This window comes from Heterocephalus glaber, unplaced genomic scaffold (genome assembly GCF_053883595.1).
Source record: "Heterocephalus glaber isolate CG9 unplaced genomic scaffold, H.glaber_assembly_v1.0 deba00000347, whole genome shotgun sequence".
NCBI lineage: Eukaryota > Metazoa > Chordata > Mammalia > Rodentia > Bathyergidae > Heterocephalus > Heterocephalus glaber.
Genome location: NW_028258143.1, coordinates 8,550,446 through 8,572,412, shown reverse-complemented (window position 1 = coordinate 8,572,412; position 21,967 = coordinate 8,550,446). Strand labels below are relative to the sequence as shown.

At 37.3% G+C, this 21,967-nt stretch overlaps 2 protein-coding genes across 9 annotated transcripts in view; one reads left to right on the top strand and one right to left on the bottom strand.

The window, feature by feature from the left end:
- The window catches only part of LOC110343870 (uncharacterized), a 217,266-nt gene extending 197,170 nt beyond the window's left edge, over nucleotides 1-20,096 (bottom strand). For 2 of the 8 annotated variants that reach the window (XM_087197640.1, XM_087197633.1), the window contains exon 1: nucleotides 19,739-20,096. In XM_087197640.1, coding sequence (XP_087053766.1) covers nucleotides 19,739-19,894 — 156 coding nt within the window. In that variant the 5' untranslated portion in view covers nucleotides 19,895-20,096. Of the gene's footprint in view, nucleotides 1-18,416; nucleotides 19,124-19,738 lie in introns of those variants that run through there. The other 6 variants (XR_015445980.1, XR_015445979.1, XR_015445978.1 and 3 more) reach the window with 6 other exon arrangements.
- Nucleotides 19,204-21,967, top strand: part of Spopl (speckle type BTB/POZ protein like) — a 69,769-nt gene continuing 67,005 nt past the window's right edge. Inside the window, 1 exon segment of the mRNA XM_087197620.1 lies at nucleotides 19,204-19,459. The gene's annotated coding sequence lies outside the window, so the exon portion shown is untranslated.

The window sequence follows — 21,967 nt, the reverse complement described above, 5'->3', positions numbered from 1 at the left end:
CGTATAGCAAAGTGGACCAAGAAAACTTGGAACAAATCCTCACCTATTCTTCTGTTATGCTTCCAAGTGAAAAATAGGAAGTCAGTCCTTACAAAGGCGTCTTAATTCACAGTGGATTTTCATTAGTTAGTGGCTGTTCATTATTTCTCAGTTATATTATTCAACAAAATTTGAATACAATAATCTTTTGATAAAGAGCTTTTTCTTTCTTTAAAAAGGAACAGGTAGCTTTTCAATCTAGTTAGAGGTTTGGGGTAGATAGATAAGTCATTTCCAAATAAACAGATATCCACCCAAGAGTTAAGTAGTTTCTATAACTTTTGATTCTAAATATGATTCTGAGTAAGCCAATGGTTTTAGTGCTTTAAGAGGGCCAGAAAGTATTTCCTATTCCCTAAGTTTTAATCAATAAGCTGTAACTATGCTTATGACTTCATTTTGTGAAGTGTAGTTCAATGCTATACTGAGGTTACAAGGCAAATAAAAGGGCATGGGAATCCAGGACACCTGCTTCTTATGATCAATCTACCACCCCATACTGCTTCTCATCTGGAATATTGGCTGACTTAGAAACTATTAAAAGCCAGGCCACACAGGTAATGGGGAAAAATACGAACCAAGATACATCATGTACAGGTACAAACACCCAATGATAAATGTAAATGAATTGTATGCCTAAAATGTACCAATAAAAGAACTTAAGAAAAGAAAAAGCCAGGCCATAGACACTAACTCATTTATTGAGTGCTTTAAAATTTCCAAGTCAGACAAGATGATTAGAATGTCTTCACGATAACAACATGATGATTAAATCAAAGAAAAGTTTTGTAAAATAAGTATAGGTAGTATCACATATTTTTTCTCCTTAAAGCAGCAAGTAATAATAAAAAACATTGTTAGCAATTATTTAGTCTCATACCGATGCATATAATTATACAATTGCTACATATCATAGGGAATATATTTTAGTTTGGAATAAAATTTGAGCCAATATCTGTAAACAGAGAAAAAAAGAAAAAAGAAGAAGAAATTGCTATACAGAAAGATGTAGCTTGTACAGTATGAGAAGATTTTGGTTGCATCTTCTATACCCCTTGATAGAGGAGCTTTAATGAGGAAACTAAAGAAGGGTGTGGGAAACATAAACCTGGACATCTCCAGATGGGCTTTATACTATGCTTCTCTTGCTCCAGAGAAATTTATCACTTCCCATCGAGCATAGCTCAGCCAAAGCCCCAGTTTCCAAGGAAGCAGATTACCTTACAGTACTGTGAGGGAGGTGATACTACCACAGACAACATCTAGAAACTTGATGGCATCTAAAGCCAGACTTTGAGAAATCTTTATCTCCACTGATCAGTGGGGATACAGAAAATACATTTCACAAAACATGCATCTTATCATAAAATATTATAAAAGTAACTGAAGTAGGTATTTCTAGAACATGAATGTATATATATGTTATGAAAAAAGAGATTTGATTCTTCATATTAAAGGTATGGACAAAGACCTCCATCTGGTAAATTAAAACTCCTAATCTAAGTGCATGGGACTATGTGTACTCTTATCTTGTTTTAGAATAAAATATTTTTATTTTTATATATCTTATATAAATGCAGATATGTTAAAAAGATCTATAAATTAAATTTTTGAACAGTATGTAATGATATTTTTAAAAAATTTAGTACAAGCTATATAATGAATAATATTAAGAAATTATTAACAGCAATAGTTAATTTTATTCTTATAAATAATAGTATTTCTGGAGAGCATGTCCATGTCTACTTAATTATGTAAATATTATTTTTTGCCTTTTCTTGTCCCTAAAAAAATAAGGAAATTTACAAAGACATGAGGCGTAATAATTTATCTTTAGATGACTATGTTAATTCAAGGATATATTATATGTACTTGTATTTGTCAGTATAGGCTAGATATTACTTTGTTTATGAAAAAAAGCAAATTTTAGTAGTTTAATAAAACAAAATTGTGTCTTGTTTACTAGAGGTCTATTATAGGTCAAAGTGGCTCTTCAGGCAAATGTCCCTAAAGACTCTGAGCATGCTTTTATCATTTTCTTACAATTTTCAGAGCATGTCATTTTTACTTTTGTCAAAACTTACTAAATTAGAGCATTCTTTAAATGTGTATATGATGTTATCAAATGTAACTTTTACTCTATTTGTATAGTATTTGTTTGCTTGTGTTTTTAGGAAGTTGATGCTCACATATATTCCACATTGAAACAGATGCTACAGTAACAAATGGGTTCCTATAAACATTAGTAAGATTTGTATATGTGTATGCTTTTCTTTCAACTACTTTTCTGAGATGAGATTGATGTACGAAAAGTTATACATATGTAATTTACACAGTTTATTGAATTCGGAGATAATCATACACCTATGACATAATAGCTGAAACTATATATTACCTATATACTATATAGTAATACTATTACCTCCCAATGTTTATTCCTGCCTCTTTATTACTTTTTTGTGTTTGCATGATAAGACTATCTAACATGAGATTTATTCTCCTAGAAATTTTGTGTATATAATACAATATTTTTATTTATAGGCACTATACTTGTACAGTAGGTCCCTAGGACTTTTCATCTTCCATAAATGAAATTTTGTACCCTCTAATACTGACTCATTAATGTCTCCACTTGCCTCCAGACAACCACTATTTCCTTCTGTGCTTCTATGAGTTTGATTACTCTAGACTCATCATATAACTGAGATCATGAAGTACTTTTTTAATGTCTGGCTTATTTAATTTAGCATAATGTATGGTTGAACTTAGTTGTCAACTTGATTGGCTTGAGAGGTGGCTAGGGAACAGGTAAAGCACACTTTTTGGTGTGTTTGAGTAAATTATAGAGATCCTAGGATCTCTCTCTGGTCTTTGGCCTCTGCCTCTCTGGCTCTGTTCTCTTGCTCCGCTTTGCGGGCTGTCTTTGTTCTGCCACTCCATTCCATCATCATGTTCCTTGAAGCCAGTTGATCACTGCTTTCCTGTTGCTGACAAAGTACCTGACACCCACAGCGTAATAAGAGATTAAATTTTGCTCACTCGTTCAGAGGATTCAGGAAATGGTCCTGGCTCCAAAGCAGAATTATCATGACAGAGGACCATGGTGGAACAAGGTGCCCCTTTCATGGTGGCCGGGAAGCAGAGCAGGGGAACCGTACCAGAAAGAAAAGGTCTAGGAACCAGATACATAATCCAAAGTCACATCACTATGATTCACCCAGACACAGCCAAAAATGTGCTTCACTAAACCCCTGGGCAACTATCAATCCAATCAATTTAATAATCCAGCTAAATTGTCACAAATAAAAGTAGAAAAAAATAAATTACACAGTCAAAAACTACTGTCACAAATGTCTATTGAAGTTCTTTATCCATTTTTTTACAAAGTTATTTTGTGTTGTTTTGGCATTGAGTTGTAAGTGTTCCTTGTATATTTTAGATACTAACCCTTCATCAGACACGTGAAAACTGTTCTCTCATTCTGTATTTTGTAGTATTAATTTGTTTTCATTCATTCCACTTTTACAATATTTTTACTTTATACTGGCATGTTACTTTTTAAGTGATATTTGAAAGGATTGTTTAAATGATATCCTAGCAACTGTAAATTCACATACTCTGGAACTAAATGCATCTGCATTATTGCACTTTCTCCCCCACCCTCTCCCACAGCTGCACTACACCAATTTCAGAGCACTTAAGGGTCAAGACCTTTATGAGCATTTTAAAATAATATTGCTTTTAGCCATTTTAATATGTATTTTCCAAACAATACAGGACTTGTTCAAAAATAACTTAGAAAATGTCCTAAAATATGAAAGACTTACCCAAATCTGAGTATAAGACAATTCCCTTCTATTGTATGGCATACTTTGAGGTAAATATTAATTCTACTGTATGCTAACAATTATACCAAGAACTAAGAGAAACATAATATGAAGAGGCAAACAATCAACTTGTTGATTTCCCCTAAAACTCAGCTGTAACTTTGATAGTGATTTCAATGAAACTTTACGTAAGTTGGGGAGTATTGCTATCTTAATAGTACATCTCTTGAATATGTGGATGTCTTTCCATTATTTAGATCTTTGAAATAGTTCAGCAATGTTTTATTGTTCTCAGTGTATAAGTCTTGCATTTTATTAATTTTAATAGCTTCATTAAAATTCTCCATTTCATTATACAATTCAATAATTGTTGATATAGTCAGAGTTGTGCTACCACCATATCTTAGAGATTTTCCTCACTGGTAGTACAAAATACCCAGCTCCTACAAGTTAAAGGAGGAAACATTTGCTTTCAGCTCACAGTTTGCCAGGGCAGCATAGTGAGGAGAAACAGTCCATGGCAGGGCAGGCAGGAAGTGGGACAAAGGGAGTAGAAGGGGGATATACATATATTTGCAGGCTATCCCCACAGTGACCCACCTCTTCCCAGCAAGCTTCACCTATCAACATCACACCCAGCTATAAACCCATCAGTGAACTAATCCAGAATCACACACTCATGATTCAGTATTATACACTCATGATTCAGTCACCTCCCAAAAGTCCCACCTATGAGTGTGTAAGGCTTTGGGGAGACATCTAGACATACACCCTAACATACACCACAATCAACTTTAGAATATCTTTAGAAATTCAAGAAGAAACCTCATACCCATTAGTTATAACCTCCCTCCATTTTCCCCTATTCCTATCATCTCTAGACACAAAATACAAATCGAATTTCTATTGTTACAGATGTGTCTATGTTAGAAGTGTCAAGGTTTACCTATGCTGTAGCATGAATCAGTATTTCCTTTTTATAGCTGAATAATATTTCATTGTATGAGTAGATCATGTTGTCTATTCATTCTCCAATTCACAAATATTTAAGTTATTGATATCTTTTAATTATTATGAATAATGCTGCTATGAACATCCAGGTATGATTTTTTGTGTGGACACAAGTTCTCATTTTTCTTGGGTATATCTAGGAATGGAATTACTGTGTGATAGATTAACTACCTAACAGTTGGAGAAACTTTAAAGCTGTTTTCCAAAGTGGCCACATCTATTGATAGCCCCACTAGAATGAATGAGTCTTTCAATTTCTCCACATACCTACCTAAACCTGCTATTTATTTCTTTAACTGGGGCCATTCTGCTGAGTGTGAAGTCAGCTTCATTGTGGTTTTGATTTGCATTTCCTAGATGACAAATGATGTCAAGCGTCTTTAATATGTTCTTGGCCATTTGGGTTCTTGAGCTTTTGGTTTCCTATGTAAGAAATTGTTATATAACCCCAGGTCATGAAGATTTATATCTACACTTTCTTCTAAGAGTTTTATAGTCAAATATCTTACCTGAAATTTTAAAAGTTTTGAATTAGAATTGTATATGTGATGTGGTAGTGCCATTTTTTTTTCCAATGCTGGGGATCAAACTAAGGACTATGAACATGCATTTAACCACTGAGCTATATCCCCTGCACAGCATCAGTACCATTTTGATACTACTGTAAACAGAATTCTTCTTTTAATTTCATTTGTAAGTTATTCATTGCCAGTATATAGAAATACAGCTGATTTTTCTGTATTGTTCTTGTATCCAGAAATCTTGTTGAATTCACATATCATGATATTTTGATTGTTGTATCTTTATAATAATGATTGAAATCAGGTACTATTAGCTCTGCATCTTAATTTTGCTTTTTTAGAGTTGTTCATGAAATATCTTTGTCTGGTTTTGATTTTAGGGTAATACTGACCACATAAAACAAATTAGAAAATATTCTCCATCTCCTCAAAATTTAGGGAAAAGTTTGAGTAGAATTGATGCTAATGTTTTTAAAGAGCTGGTAGAAGTCACCTATGGAACCATCTGAACCTGGAATTTTCTTTATTGAAAGCCTTTTAAAATAGTTTCCAGTGTCCCTGATAGATAATAGTCTTTTCATGTTATCTCTTTCTTCTTTAGTTTGTCTTTCAGGGAACATGTCTTTTATCTAAGTTTTCAAATATATTAGCATAAAGTTCTTCATAATATCCCTTATTATATTTTTACTGTTTGTCGAATCTGTAGTGATGCTTCCCTCTCATTCCTTAGGACTATCCAAGTGCTCTACCACTGAGCTGCAGCAGGAGGCCCACATATTTTGCCCCTTCTTCTTTCCTGCTCAGTAGAATGACAGGTTTATTTATTGTATCATATCTCTTCAAAGAGCTCTCTTTTGTTGCCACTGATTTTCATTATTGCTTTGATGTGCATTTTTTTCTTTTACTTATCTTGGGATTAATTTCCTTTTCTTTTTTTTACTTTCTCATGGTGAAATTAAGTTATTGTTTGAGTTTTTTGGTTTTTTTACTAATATAAGTATTTAGTGGTACATACTTCCCTCTAGTACTGGATTAGAGGCATTCCCACAAATTTTTGTATGCCATCTGTTTTTATTGTTTTAAATAATTTTATTCCCTTTTTGCCTTTCTTTAATTAATGTACTATTTAGAAATACATCATTTCGTGTTGAAATATTTGAGGATTTCCCAAGGATATTTACATTATTAATTTCAATTTAATTTCACTGTGTTCAGAGAATGTATTCTATATGATTGGAATATTTTTGAATTTTTTGAAACTTATTTTATGGCCCAGAATATGATCTGTCTTGGTTAATGATTCACATGCCATTGAGAAGAATGTGTATTCCATGCTTATTGACTGCAATGTTATATAAAGGCCAATTGGATCAAGTTGGTTGTGAATACTGTTCAAGTCTAGTATTTCATAGCTGATATTCTATTAATCCCATTATTGACATGGGAGTATTTAAATCATTATGAGTTGAACCTCTAATCCCTATGCAATCATTCCCAGTAATATTCTTGGCTCTGAAACCTGCTTAGTCCATTATTAATATGGCCACAGTACTTTTCACTAGTGTTAGCAGGGCATACCTTTTCCCATTTTTTAACATATATGTGTGTCTTTATATATAAAGTGAATGTACTGTAGGCAATATATAGCTGCATCTTACTTTTAAATCTAATTTAGATATTTTAGATAATTTACATTTAATGTATTTATGTGGTTGAGTTTTAGTACATAATTTGCTGTTAGCTTTCATTTATTCTATCCTTTGTATCTATCCTCATTTTCCTCTTTTTCTATCTTCTTTTAGATTAATTTATCTGTTTTATGAATCTGTTTTACAGAGAGCTTACTCATTAGAAGTCTCTGTTTTGTAATTTAATGAGTCCTTTATCACACTCTATTATCAAGTGATATTATACCACGTGTATCAATCACTTTCCCATTGCTCAGACCCAATACTTTACACCCATAACTTAAAGGAGGAGAGGTTTAATTTGGCTCACAATTTTAACAGAGTCATTCCATGGTCAAGCTGACTTCAAGAAACATTACAGCAGAAATATGTGCAGAAGCAAAGATACTTGGTTCATGGCTGCCAGTATAGAGAGCAGGAGAACAGTGCCAGAGAGGAAACAGACTAGTGACCATATATAGTACCCAAGGTCATCCTTCAATGATCCACCTATAAACACCTAAAACTGTGCTTTACTAATCTACTAGCCATTTTTAATACAACTAGGTTGACATATCATGATTAACAGTCACATCATGTAAGCTCTAGTATGACTTTACAATAATACAGTCCCATCTCTCCCCTACTGGCCTTTAACCTACTTATATATAATAGTCCCCTCTTATCCACTGGGGAAAGTTTCTGTGCCCCTTAATGGATGCCTGAAAATGCCATATATACTATGTATTTTCTATCCATATACACCTGTGACACAATTTATCTCATAAATCAGGTATAGAAAGATACTAACAACAACTAATAATACAACTGAACAATTATAAAAGTTATGTGAACAGTGGTCGTTCTGTGTCTCAAAATATCTTACTGTGTTGAATTCATCTCTCTTGTGATGATATGAGATTTAAAAATTCCTAAGTGAGATTAAATGAATCATGTTAGCATTGTAACATATTGTTAGGATACTACATAACTTATATGAACACAAACACTGTAATACTGCAACAGTCAATATGATAGCTAAAATAACTACTAAGTGACTAACAGGAAGCTAATGTATACAGTGTAAATATGCTGGACAAAGGGATGATATATTTCCTAAGCAAAACACAGTAGACAGCTCAAATTTTCAGCACACTGTTCAGAATAACATGCAATTTAAACATATACATTTTTATTTCTAGAATTTTCCATTTAATATTTTCAGATTATAGTATTCACGGGTATGGAAAGCAAAGCTATGGATAATGGAGGACTACTGTACTTCCTACTATACTTCCTCCACAGAATACATTGTTATTTTGTTCAAAAGAGATTTTTAAAATAAGATAATATATTTTGTGCATTTTCTCATGTAGTTACCACTTCCAGAGCTCCTCCTTTCTTTGTGTGTATTTTCCAATTTTTCAACTGGCATTAGTTTCCTTCAGTTTGAAGAACATCTTTTAACTTTTCATACTATGCACCTGCTTACTAATTAATTCTTTCAATTTTTATGTGTTTATTACACTTTTCTTTTTGAAAGATATTTCAATGGGGCATATAATTTGACTTTTTCCCCCTTTCATTACTTTAAAGACATTATTCCACTATTTACTCACATACAGTTTCCAATTTTAAAAATCTGATGCCATTCTTATCTTTGTTGTCCTATATGTATGTGAAGTCTTTTATCTCTGTATACATTTAGATTTTTTTCTTTGTCATGCATTTTGAACAATTTGATGATGATGGACCTTGGTATAATTTTCTTCAAGTTTCTCGTTGTTGAGTTTCATCAAGCTTCTTTGATCTGACTGATAGGTTTTATTAGGTTTGGAAAAATTTTGACTATTATTTCTTAAAATTTTTTTTTATTGGTTGTGCCTCCTCTCCTTAAGAGACCCTTGAAGTTGTCCCACAAACTCACTAAAGCTTTATTTTATTTACCCTGTGTTTCATTTTGGATAGTTTCTATTGCTCTTTAAAAATCACTAATCTATTGTATCTGCTTATATGTAATCTTTAATACCACTGTGTTTGTCAGTATTTCATCCCTGTGAGCAAATATCTGACATGACAGTGCAGGATATCATGAAGGAAGGGAATAGCAGAGGAAAGTTGTCACGGTAGCCAGAAAACAGAGAGAAGGGGAAAGAGCCTGAGAGAAAGGGGCCAGGGACAAGACACATCCTTCAAGGTATACCTCCAGTGACCTGCCTCATTTAAATCCATCGCACAAAGCCCACTGAGCTGAGCATGTATCCAGTGTCTACAAAAATACTGTTTCGTAGACTTTTTTCTGATTTATTTTTATTTTTTGTTTAGGTTGTTGGAGATAAGATGGGTAAATCTGGTACCTGTTACTCCATCTTGATATATAGCTTAATCAGAGGTAGCAAGAAGGACTTGGAAATAGACCATGATCAATACCTTCTCTCCCTAATTTAAGATGAGGGACATGGTTCAGATAATTTCTTTGTATATCTGCATAGCTTTCTGTTTCTCAGATCATAAAAAACGGAGCAAGTACTACTTCAAATGAATTCCTTTTCTAGAAACAAAAGAATTCCACTGTAGAACACTCATTTATAGGATGAGATGATAGCCCGAGCTCTGTCTGAGCAGAGCTGTAGATCCAACTGCCTACATAAGGGATGGAGAGATGGGAAGTGTAGGCCCATATATGATAAACTAAGAAAACGGCATTGGAGTGGTAGGACCAGTCCAGTCTTTCAATCTCAGTAGTACGACAGCAAATAAAAGAGCCTTAATTGAGCTGGGTGTGGTGGTGCATGCCTGTGATCCCAGCACTCTGAGAAGTTGAAGCAAGAAGACTGTGATTTCCAGCCCAGTCTGAGGAATTTAGAAACTAAGTGAGATCCTTTCCCAAAATAAAAAATGGTTGATTTCCTAAAATGAGGGAAGAAGTGTTCCTTCTTTTTTCTGCTTTAAATGTTTGATATAATTCATCAGTTAAAATGTATATGAGCCTGTTGTTGTCATATAGGCATGTTTTCAAGCTAGGAATAGGTGCTATTGAAATTTTAAATTTCTTCTAGAGTCAGTTTCATTAATTTGTCTTCCAAGTTACTTCTTAGAAGTTGTCAAATTTATTTCAAAAAAGATTTTTGTAATATGCTTTCTATATCCTTTTAAATTCTGTAAAATCTGTGGTAATGTCCTCTAAATTTTGATATTGTAATTAAAATAATGTATAATTGATACTGCATAATAGGAAGAATATGTCTAAAGGAGTAGGGGAAGTGGGAGGGGTAGGGGAAAGGAAAGAAGGGAAAAGAAAAAATATGAGAAAAGGAAAATAAATGGAAACAAAGTCTTTGTAAATAGGGAGGGGTGGAGTAGGTAAAGGGAAGGCAGGGGAAGGGGAAAAAATAAGAACCAAGATGCATCATCTAAAGGTACAAGATCCCAATGATGAATGTAACCGTATTTTATACCTAAAATGTACCAATAAACTTAATGGAAAAAAAAAAAAAGGAGCCATTTCAGGGCTTCCAGATACAAAAGACCTCTTTCCTTTATCCTTGCAGCTGCTGTGAGCCTGTTTGTTCACTGACAGGCTCTAACTCTGCAGACCGTACTTCTTTTCCACCTTCAATAAATGCATATCCTACTTTAAATAAATAAATATAAATAAATAAAAATTTTAAAAAATTAAAAATGGGCTGGGGATGCAACCCAATGCAAAGGCCTTGAGTTTAATCCACAGTACCACACAAAAAAAGCGCTCTAATCTTCTGGCCCAACTTAATCCCTCTGTGTCCTAAATCCTGAGCACTGACTGACCTCAGGAATAAGACTGTTTTTATGATTTTGGTTTATAAATTTATTACTTTTTGTTTACTATATGACAAAAATATCTTTAAAAGAAAACCTATAATTTTGGTAATTATAGTGGTACTATTATTAATGCTATTAAATCCTTCAAACAGGGTCAGAGTTCCCCCAAAGCAATTTAACCACAAGAATGTGAAATCACTGATGAGAAGCCACACATGGTGGTGCACAGTTTATAACTGGAGGCTGAGGCAAGAAGAATAAAATTTCAAGGCCAGCCTGGACAACTTAGTAAAATTTTGACTCACAATAAGAAATAAAAAGGACTGGTGATGTAGCTCATGATTATCCCCAGTACTGGAAAAAAATAGTAATTATCTGAAGTATTACATATTTTTTTTTACAACCTTAGAGATGTGTGTCCACAAAGCTTAGCAATATTCTCCTGTGAAGGACAGTATATCTCTTCTATCTTCCTAGCAAAAACAACCCATTTACTACAACCTGTTTCACTCTTAATCTCGGAAGAAGGCTAACTACACAGTTGGAGATAGGAAATTGGTCTTAGAGACATACCGATATAAGCTATCAGGGACATGTCTGGAGAGCTGGGATCAGTATTTTCAATAAAATTTTTAGATTTTAAATAGTCATGGTTGTGCTCACTTTGGCAGCACATATACTAAATAGTCATGGTTTCCAGGTCCCTCAAAATTAAATGGTAACTAAGAGCACTGTTTTAGAAACTGTAATAATATGAAGGATTCTACAGATTATGATCTAGCTATGTGCTAATAAAATTATAATTCTTGCAGCTGCTCAAGGTGGTCTATGTAAGGGTAGACTCAGAATCGATGAGTCATGTTATGAATGAAATATATGTTCCTACTAATACTTAGTTTATTTGTGTTTACAAGGACATCAAAGAATTTCAACATATAAGAACCAGATAAAATGTTCAGTACTAGTATGGTTTTTAAAGTACTTAATTAAAAAACAAAAGATATTAACTGCATAAAGAAAGCTTGTCTTGGATAGGCAGCTCATGCACACTTAACAAGATTAATATAAATACTTAGTAAAACACACCAGTGCTGTAATAATAACTAACCACTGACTTCCACAGCAGTGTTTTACATCTCTAAGACAGGTTCAATTTCATGACTGAATTTTTTTTTCTTTTTAAAATTCTTTTATTGGTACATGTTAGGCATACATTTACATTTAAAATTGGGAACTTGTACCTTTACATGATGTATCTTGGTTCTTAGTTTTTCCCCATTCCCCTGCCCTCCCTTCACCCCCTCCACCCTTCCCCATTTACAAAGACTTTGTTTCCATTTTTTCCTTTCCCTTCTTTCCTTTTCCCCACCCCTCCCACTTCCCCTACCCCTTTGGACCTTTTCTTCCTATTTCACATTATCAATTATACATTTTAATCCTTATTTACACTTTCAGTTTCTCAGCCCAGAGAAACTATTAGGTATTTACAGGTTTGTCCTATGGAGACTGGATAAAGAAGATGTAGTTTTTTTTTATAAAACGGAGTACTACTCAGCCAAAAAGAACAACAAACTAGAGACATTCATAGCTAAATGGATGTACATTGAGGACATACTCGTGACAACTTTTAAAAGTCGTTTGCCCAAATCTTTGGAAAGCCAGGTTCCTTACAACATAAATAAAAATGGTGACATTTTTCCAAGTGAATTTTATTAGATAATTTTTTTCACCCTAATGGGCTGTTCCCTTCATCCTAGGGGACATTTGGCAATTTCCAGGGATGATCTGATTGCCACAAATAGAGAGGGTAGTGGTATTGGCAGGGACGCAGATAACTATCTTACAATGCATGGGACAGTCCCAAGAAAAAGAGTTATCCAGCCCCAAAGGTCACTAGAACAGAGACTGAGAAGTCATGTGTTAGATCCAGGCTGTGTGATGCAGCTAAACTTCTATATAAATCTCAGTTGAGAAATACTTTTGCTGCTAACTTTCAAACTTCCATGTATTTCAAGAGAAATAACTAATTTTTGGCTTATTTATTAGTTTAAAATAATAGCTATTTATATTGCTTAGCACTATCATTTATATAATCCTTTTATATATTTTATCTCATTTTCTCATTATAGATCTGTGGTGGTTATCTTCTTCCATGTCTTAGAGGGTATTATTGTAAAAGAAGAAGCTAAAGTATTCAACGAAGGTCCCACTAATTTGAATTATAAATGGAAACTTCAGTGGTCTGTTGGTTATTCTATAGCTATAACATACTCCTTAAGAAGGGAAGGACGAGGAGGAAGAGAGGATGTACAGGTGGATAATAGGGGGCAGAAATACAATCAAAATACATGAGATACATTAACCCCTCAAAATGTGAAACTCGGGGGAGGGGGAGGAAAGGGGGCTATTAGAGGGAAATGATTGAAGTCTGTTATATACATGTACAAATCTGCTGTAACGTAACCTATTAATCTGTATAACGAACATGCACTTAAGAAAGAACTTTTTAAAAAAGAATTTAAAATCAAATCATTGTGCAACTTTGGAAATGTGGTTCCAAAACAGATATCATGTGTTGTAAGGCTGGAAAGAGTGGAAGAGGACAGTGCATGGGTTGGATATGGAAGGTAAGGAGCAACTATAGAGGTAGAGGAGCAGAAAAAGAATTTTCTTATAGTCAAGCCATTCGGAAGAGCACAGATTCTTACATTTAATGACTACCTTTCCTAAGAAAAATCACTCCAAGCAGGGTAAAACTCTTATAAAAACATAAAATGGATTAATGCATTGAGTCCAACCAGCTAAATAGGAACCACATTTTCTACGTCAAAGAATTTGATACAGGGAATCCATTGAACAAGTGACAGAAAAACAGATGAATCCAGGGATTAAAAACCACAAGAAGCCACTTTTAAATAGGTGGGCTGGAGGAAGCTGCATTTCCAGAGCCCAAGGCTTATTCTGTGGCAGGCCTGTCCAGCAGGAAATGGACCTGTGAAAGGAACAGTTGCTACTATGTTTGGTGCCAAAGGCAGAAAAAGAGGTGGAGAACATGCTATATTCTCCCACCCCTCAGTCACCTTATAATGCTCCTCACTGGCCTAAACCAGCAGGAAGCCAGCTGAGATATGGGGCAGAGAAGGTGAGGAGAAATGTGAAGGTAAACAGGCCCAGGGTCATCACATGGCCTGTTGACCTCATGCCAATGGAAGAACACCACAAGTTGGTTTAAGGCAAAGGGTAAACATTGAAGACTTTTATATTTTCCTTCAAGGTAAGATGTATTAAATCTCTCCAGAAAAAATAAACTATTAAAATAAAATCGAAGTCAAAAAGAGAATCTGACAAATGAAGCACAGTAATATTTTATATAAATATCTAGAACTTTTATGGTGAAATGACTACAACTAAGGGGATTTTTTTTCAAAAAGAAAAAAAATGAAAGAAAATAGTTTAAATAAGTACTGAAAAACGAATGGGGATTTTGTCACACTTGTTTTGCACATAGTAGGCTCCACAGTCAAAATAGAGGCAAATTCTTGTTGAGCTGTTGACAACATGAAAATAAAAACATTTATTGCCTTTCTTCTTAAAACTTCAGACTGTAGCAAAACACAAGCTTTTAAAAGGCTAGCTTAATTTTGTTTTGGGAATATAAATTTAAAAAGACTAAAAAAGGCAATAATTTATCATTAGAGGCTTTTTCTCTTCACTGGCTTACTGTGTGCAAGAAATATTCATAATTTAATTTTAAGTAGTATATTGAAATTGCAGAATCACTAGGATAAAACCTGATATCCTAGGAAGTAAAAGCCAATCTACCAATGGCTATTTAAAGTAAGTACTGGTTAATATTTAGAAGAGACATAATTTGGGCTAACTGCTTGAGACATTTTAGTTTTCTTGTGTATTTGCTGGATCTACATACTGAGTGATTGAGAAAGCCATGAGAAGTACAGCAGTGATGCCATAGGAAAATGAGCTATAAAGGCCTCCTTAAGAAAAAGCGACACTCAAAGCAAAGAGAAATGGGGACAGGCACTTAAGCAGGAACATTTTAAAGTGTGTTTTCTGGTAGCTATCCTGCTTCAGACACAAGTGGGCTTAGAGGATCAGATCCAGCAGAAAGGGTGAGACTGAAGCATCTCATATGCAGACCTGACTCTTGGAGTTGATGAGAGCCTAATGCAGCTATAAACGTGAGAGGGTACAATCTGAGGAGATCCTCATTTCTACAGGGTAAAGAAAACAAATGCCAAAGACCTAAGCAGCAGTCTTATGTGATAGGCTCCTCAGAGATGGAAGGAAAGCTCTGAAAGGGACTTGAGGGCCTGGTGATACTCTGCAATTCATTAATCTAGGCAGGGCAGCATGCCTAGGGAAAATAGGGAGTGTTGTAGTGAGCAGAACTTGCAAAAGGAGAGTGGCTGTGGCATGGATCAGGTAGAGAGCCTACTGGGTTATGAAAAACTGGGTAAGACAGAGATTTAGGTGATAATCGAGGCAAGGGCTAAACTGAGTCATAGAAACCTGGAGAAGTGCTAACCTCTCTCCCTCCTTTCAGAGACATTTTTTCTTTAACCTTTTAAGGCTCAGTTTCTCACTACTGCCATAGTACTAAGTGCTCAGAAGTGCTTCCATGTTTTATTAAGTTGTCTGAGAAATAGAGAAGAAAATTTCTGGGCTCTAAAACACAAAGAAAACTGCAAAATGAAGTTAATAAATATTTCAAGGGGAAAATTACATAAATCCCTTTAATTTTTCTTAAAACATTGTAGTGTTTACATAGGACATGGCTACATTTTCCAGTGTTTTTGTAGATGTGGGATGAGTCCTCTTAGGGAATACCCAGGGTTTATGTAACCTTTGAATTGACTCTTCTTCCCTCTGGCATAGGGCAGGCAGGGGAGGTCAAGAGTGTGCTAAAAGGCTGGGCAGGCAAGGTGTAGAAGGTACTACCTCAAATCACCAGAGTCAGACATGTGGGTGAGAGAAGACAGAGCCTGGGAAAATGGGTATCTGGGACAGCTGCAAAGGTTGGTTTCACTAAAGGCTGGAAAGGGGAGGCACAATTTCTCTGGAGATGGTGCAGTCTGCTTTCTAATTTTGGAAGAGGCTATAGCAGTGTTTCCAGTCCAGCAGGCTCTCTGACAGTAAAGGACTCTGAAGAGCTGAGAGAACCATCTGGAGGCAGGTGGCCAGTGTTGTATATGGGTATGAATGGAGAACTGACAAAGATGAGACCACAGAGTCTGGTTTCTAAACCAGGGAGATGGCAGAAGAGAAGTAGGGAATGAGTAGAACTCTGTAGAAAAAGCCAGCAGTGGAAAAACTGCCAAAGAACACAGAGGCCCAGAGGTTCCTAGGCCCCAGGGTTCACCTAGTACAGGACTGGCTACAGGGAAATCCTAGCAACGATGAAGAAGGTCAACCAATAAGACTGAGCTTCTACAATTAAGATGTGTTTGGTACGTGTGCCAACTCCCCATTATGAATGTAATCATTATGTACTGCAAACATATAATAATACAATTTTAAAAAGAAAAAGGAAAAAGAAAAGATTGTTGGTCCACCACAGGGCCTAATTCTATATGCCTCTTCTTTGGAAGGCCTGGGGCCAGAGTCTGAGTAAAACAGGAGGTCATCCAATCAGAGATCATTATCTATGACACAGGGCTCTTTCCTGTGCCTTGAGAAATAGGCCATGGAGCACACATCTTTTGGGTCAGGTTCAGAGGCAAGTGGGGTAAAGTGGCCCTAATTTGAGAGTAAAAGAATACAGAGATGGGTAACCACCTGGTGGGTAGGGCAAGGACAGAAGTTTACAAACTTTTAAACCAGGTATATTTCTGATCTGGAGGAGGGTGTGTCTTTCTGGCAGGGAGCACAGACCCTGACCCGGAAACAATGTCATAACTGAGCAGACTAAAAAGAAGAGGAAACCTGAGCAGCTGCACCTCTAGAACCAATTAGGGTGGGTGCAGAGGCTGGTGACCTCTGGCTGGATAGCAGAGTGGAGACTGGAGGCATCCTCTGGGGCTAGCTCCAGGGTCCAGAGACAACTGAAGCTTGTCAGATTACCTGAGAGCAGAGAAGGAGCAGGGGTAGACAACCAGCAGAAGAAAGATTAGCTGGACCAGCAGAAGACAAAAGTCATTGGAGAGCAGATCATGGCAGCAGTGACCACCTGGATCCCAGCACAATGAAAGAGATCCAGCAACTGTAAGTGACTCTGGATGAGAGTCCTGAGGGGATGCCAGGAGGATGCTTTAGGCATTTTGAAAGTTCCTGGAAAAGAGATCATTTCTAATGTTTTTCTTCCATTACACTACAGAGAACCTGGAGGTACAACAGCCAAGATTTTTCCAAGATGATATATTCCCCCTGGGGAGATACTGCATTTCTAATTCATCGGCACGTAAAGATTCAGAATCTCAGGATTACTAGCATTCCAAAAGCCTCAAGAATTTTTAATCTTGATTAAAATTCATAAATGGAATGGGTGCAAAATGTGGCAGTATGCCAACTATTCAACTGGAACACAACCCTACTCTTCACATGGTAACAGAAGAAACACAAAAATCATCTCCTGTGGTAGAAGAGAGATAATCCAAAGACCAAAGATTAAATATGTGAGTGTATATTTATTAGCCCTTTTTTTGTTGCTATAGGCATCACTACACAAGGGTTGTAGGTTTAATGCTTTAGTTCTGAAGTTTGTATCTTTAAAAAGTCAGATTAAAAAATATCATTAAACTAGGAATTCACATGGAAGGCGGAGAGCGAAACTAGAAAAAGAGATATGGGAAAAGAAAATGGAATTTCATGTATCAGAAATTACAAGTGCACATATATAGGTGTTAATACTTCCTCCTAGATAAAAAGACCTAAACTGGGTGTGATACCCCTTGTATTTCTAGCACTTTGGAGGCTGAGTTAGGAGGATCTCAATTTCCAGATTAGTTTGGATGGCTACATAGTAAGTTCAAGGCTGGCCGGGATTACATACATATCAACACTTTGTTTAAAAAAAACCCTAATATTTATTTTATAACTGCAAAAATAATTAGCAAATTAGTTATCCTTTCTACAGAGACATAATGACTACAGCAGTTTTCACTATTATTTTTTAGGGCTTGGGGATGCTGAAATGTTTGCACTAATATTTCCCCTTTCTCCTTCTCAGTGTTCCTTCCACTTCTACTTTTTAAACTTCTAGAGTTCCTTGAACTGCCTGAGTATTCTACCAGCTCAATACAAGGCAAATGTTTTACTCTGATCTTACCACTTTCTGCAAACTTTTGGTGCTGATTAAACCTCAAACATGTTTTGTGTCTTAACACTAATTACCACCAAGCTATTAATTTGAAGAAGGGGGCATCTGCCCCTTCAACTTTGAAAAGGCTTGGATGAATTGTGGTCTTCGTTTTAGGTACAAGCTGGGAATAATTTCTACTACGAAATTGCAGAATTTGCTAAGGACTAAAAAAGATGATATAAGAGTGTGCTTTGTGTAGTATTTGACACATAGTAAAACAATATTTTCCTACCTCTTCCCTCTTCAGGGGAAGCCCAGGAAGCGACCAGAAGTTAGCTAATGCAGTTAAAAGTAAGAAGAGTTGGAATCTTCGAGTGAGATTCGACCTCTTTAATGAGGTTTTACTCCTGGCAGCTAGCTAAATGATATTTCTCCCATGGTCCTGTTGGACAGATTCTCTGGTCGGGCCATTCTCTAAACCGTAGCGGCTCTCTTCAGATGTCTGTTTAGCTCTATTCGCCAACGTCCATTCCGTGCCTGCTGCCTGGTCTTTGCATGTCCAAGTCTCCGCATGCTATTCCGCTCTGGCCGGAGAGTTGCCACTCATCTGCAGCTGAAAGCCGTGGCATTTCGTGTTGTTGTCTCGGTACAGCTCTTTGTGTTTCAGCAATTCATATAGTCCTAGACTCGCAAAATGAGCCGAGCCAAAGTTGCACCTTAGCGCTCTAGACTAGTTCGACCCCAAGAGAATAACTGCGAGCGGAAATGGCAGCCGCCTTTAGCGGAATGGAAAGTGTCTTTAGTAGGCCTTTTAGGCAAGGAAGGTTTTCTGCTTGTCCAGGAAGGGTCCATCCCGAGCGAGGTCCGACCTCTCTCCGCGCTGCGTCAGAAAGAAGGCCGGGGCGGGGGGTAGGGAGGGGGCAGAGCTAGCCCAGCCGCGCGTCTCGCGCCGCCCGGAAGTGCCCGCGCCTGACCGGCAGGAAGCGCCTCGCGAGCCGCCGCGCCGCGCACGCGCCCTCGCGGGCTGGACGGGGCTGGAGTCCTTCGTCGGGAGCCGGAGCCCCGACGGGCCCCGGGCGGGGTGGGGGGGCGCGCGGGGGCGGGAGCGGCGGAGACGGCCGCCCCTGGCGGCGGGTTTGTTTATCCCGGGGAAGAAGTTTAGGCGAGCGAGTGAAGGAAGCAGGGCGGACCAGGAGGAGGGATGCGGTTCGGCAGAGGCGGCCGCCACAGGGACTCGCCGCCATCACCCCCGCCGCAGCAACCTCGGTTCCCGTGGCCGTCTCAGCCGGACAGGAGCCGCGGAGGAGACTGCTCCCCGCCGCCCCGCACGTCCCGGTAGGTGTCCCTCCCGCCCCGGCGTCCCCCGCGGCCCTGTCGCTCGCTCCTCCCTCCCCGCCGGGCTGGCGGCCTCCTCCGTCCCCCTGCCCGCGCCCTGGGGACCACGAGTCCAGCGCCTCGGGCCGCCTCTTCGTCTCGGCCCGCCCTCCGCCCCCCCTCACCGCCCTCCGGCCCTCGCCGCTGCTGGGTTTCCCAGCCTCTGTCTATCTGGGTCCTCCTTAGTTTTTTCCACGGGCCTCGCCCCTTTTCCTCTACTCGGACTCCCTCCTCTCATACCTTTGTATCGCCTGTGCCTTGCCTCTCTACCTTCTTTTTCTGCCTGTCCTTGCATACCGCCCAAAGCGAGAAAGCGCCCTTGCGTCCACCGTAGCGCAGCGCCCACTTCCAGACCTCCTCATCCCAATCGCTGACGCTAGAAACTATCAACCTCATTAGCACTTTATAGGGTGAGTTCTCAGCTCTGCAGACCACGCTGTCTCCACTCTGGTGGTCCTGTCCTCTCTCTGAGCACACACTGGCCTTCTCATGAATTCTCGATTTTACCAGAGAGCATGAAGCTAGCACTGCGGTTCAAGTCCAAGCCTTAAAGATCCAAATCTTGACTTCCCTTTTTCATCCATGCTGCCACCCTTTTTCCTAGTTATTCTTGAATCTGTGTATTTGTGTACAGACTCACATAGAGAAAAGCCATGGTAGATAGAATTTTCTCAAAGAAGTCACAGATCCCAGTAGAAATAAGATTCACTTTCTGCTTCTTTTAACTTTTCACTTACTCTTCCATGACATTGAAATAGTTAGAAGAAGCAGAAAGTGAATCTTACGCAGCCATCACCACCCTAATGTGTTGTCTATACTGAATTTAAACAGTTCTGGGCGTAGTTTGCCTATTGTGGTAACTGTTCTTCCCACTTCTTTCCAATGTAACCCACCGTTTCTTGGGCTGGTTAATGAAGCAGTAAAAAGTTTATACCTTGGAAAATTGCATCTCTTTCGCTGTGATGGGGTTGATGGAATATTACAATTTATTATCCCATCATTGATAGAAATGTTGCCTAGTGGTTAGAAGCTCAAACTTGTGGAATTGCCCGCCTGCCACTTACCAGTTTTGGTTTGGGCAAGTTATTTAACCTCTCTGCCATTTGGTATTCTTACAGACTATAAGGGTGGCAGTGATTGCACAAGTTAATGCAGGTCAAATACTTAGAACAGTGCCTGGCACATGGTCAGCACTTGATAAATGTTATCTTTATCATCGCATAGTTTGACTCGTTGTAACTATTGGTAGGTTAATTCTGAGAGAGGAAAATGAGAATGGAGAGCTGCTTTCTTACACTTTTCTTAATTTAACCCCCTTTTATTGTAGATCTAATTTGTATTTTATTATATAAATTAATTTTTGTGATTTGAAAAATACAGGGTTTTGCTTTCTGTTTTCAAGTAAATTGCCAACCTACAGATAGATGAGTTCTTATTTCAGATACTTTTTTGAGACTTCTAAAATTTTATTTTCTTTTTGAGAATAAATGGAGTTGAAATATGCAGCAGATACCTCATAATGGAAAATGAAGATTTTACACATAGCAATTTTAGTACCGCAAGTTAAATAGTCAAAGCTGGTAGGATATTCTTCATAACCATTTGGCTTTAATTTGAAACACGAATTAGAGCCCTATCTTCACAGAGAAGAATAGTAGCTTTTTTCCTTTTAATCTGTTGTGCTCATTCATGTCACATGACTTACTTAGTATTTACCACATTTTATTCACTTTTAAAAATGCTGACAGTTTTTTAATAGGATTCATTTAAACTATAAATAGATATTATTTATTTTACTGTTCCAAATAATAAAAATTTGAATTCTCTATTTATTGTTTTAATCACATGTAAAATATATATATACACACATAATTATCAAAAATTTATCACCTAAAGTAATTTCTGTGCTGCCCATGGAATATGCTCCATAATTTGGGTGATAATTCATTTGCTAAGGCTATTCATTGGCCTAGAATATCCTCTGCTCTCTTCTATGTATTCAAATTCTACCTGTTTTTTACCTCTTACTACTTCCACATAGTTCCTGCCAACATTGATTTCTTTGTTTTTTGATTTTCTAGAGTCTACATTTTGTATTTTTACTGTGAAAAGTATAGACAATGCAACTTGAAAAAATTGACTTTCCTAGAATCTGACTTAAAGCTTCTAGAAACTTTTTAGGACTAGGGCCACCCACTCAGGACCCCTCCTGGAAATCTAGGAGCTGTTTTTCTTCCAATGAAACTCTCCTAAGCTCCTCCTAAAGAAACTTTGTAGGGATGGATTGAAATTGACATTTAGCATCTACTCTATGCTTAGCATTATTCTTTTGGTTTTGTAAGTATTCATTCTTTCCAAAAATATTTAATGACCACCTGCTGCTTGCCAGGCATTGGGAAATACATGGGAGTGGCCCTTCTCTGTCATGTTCTCTGTGAAAATCAAGCTCTAATAATGCTAAGTCTGTGG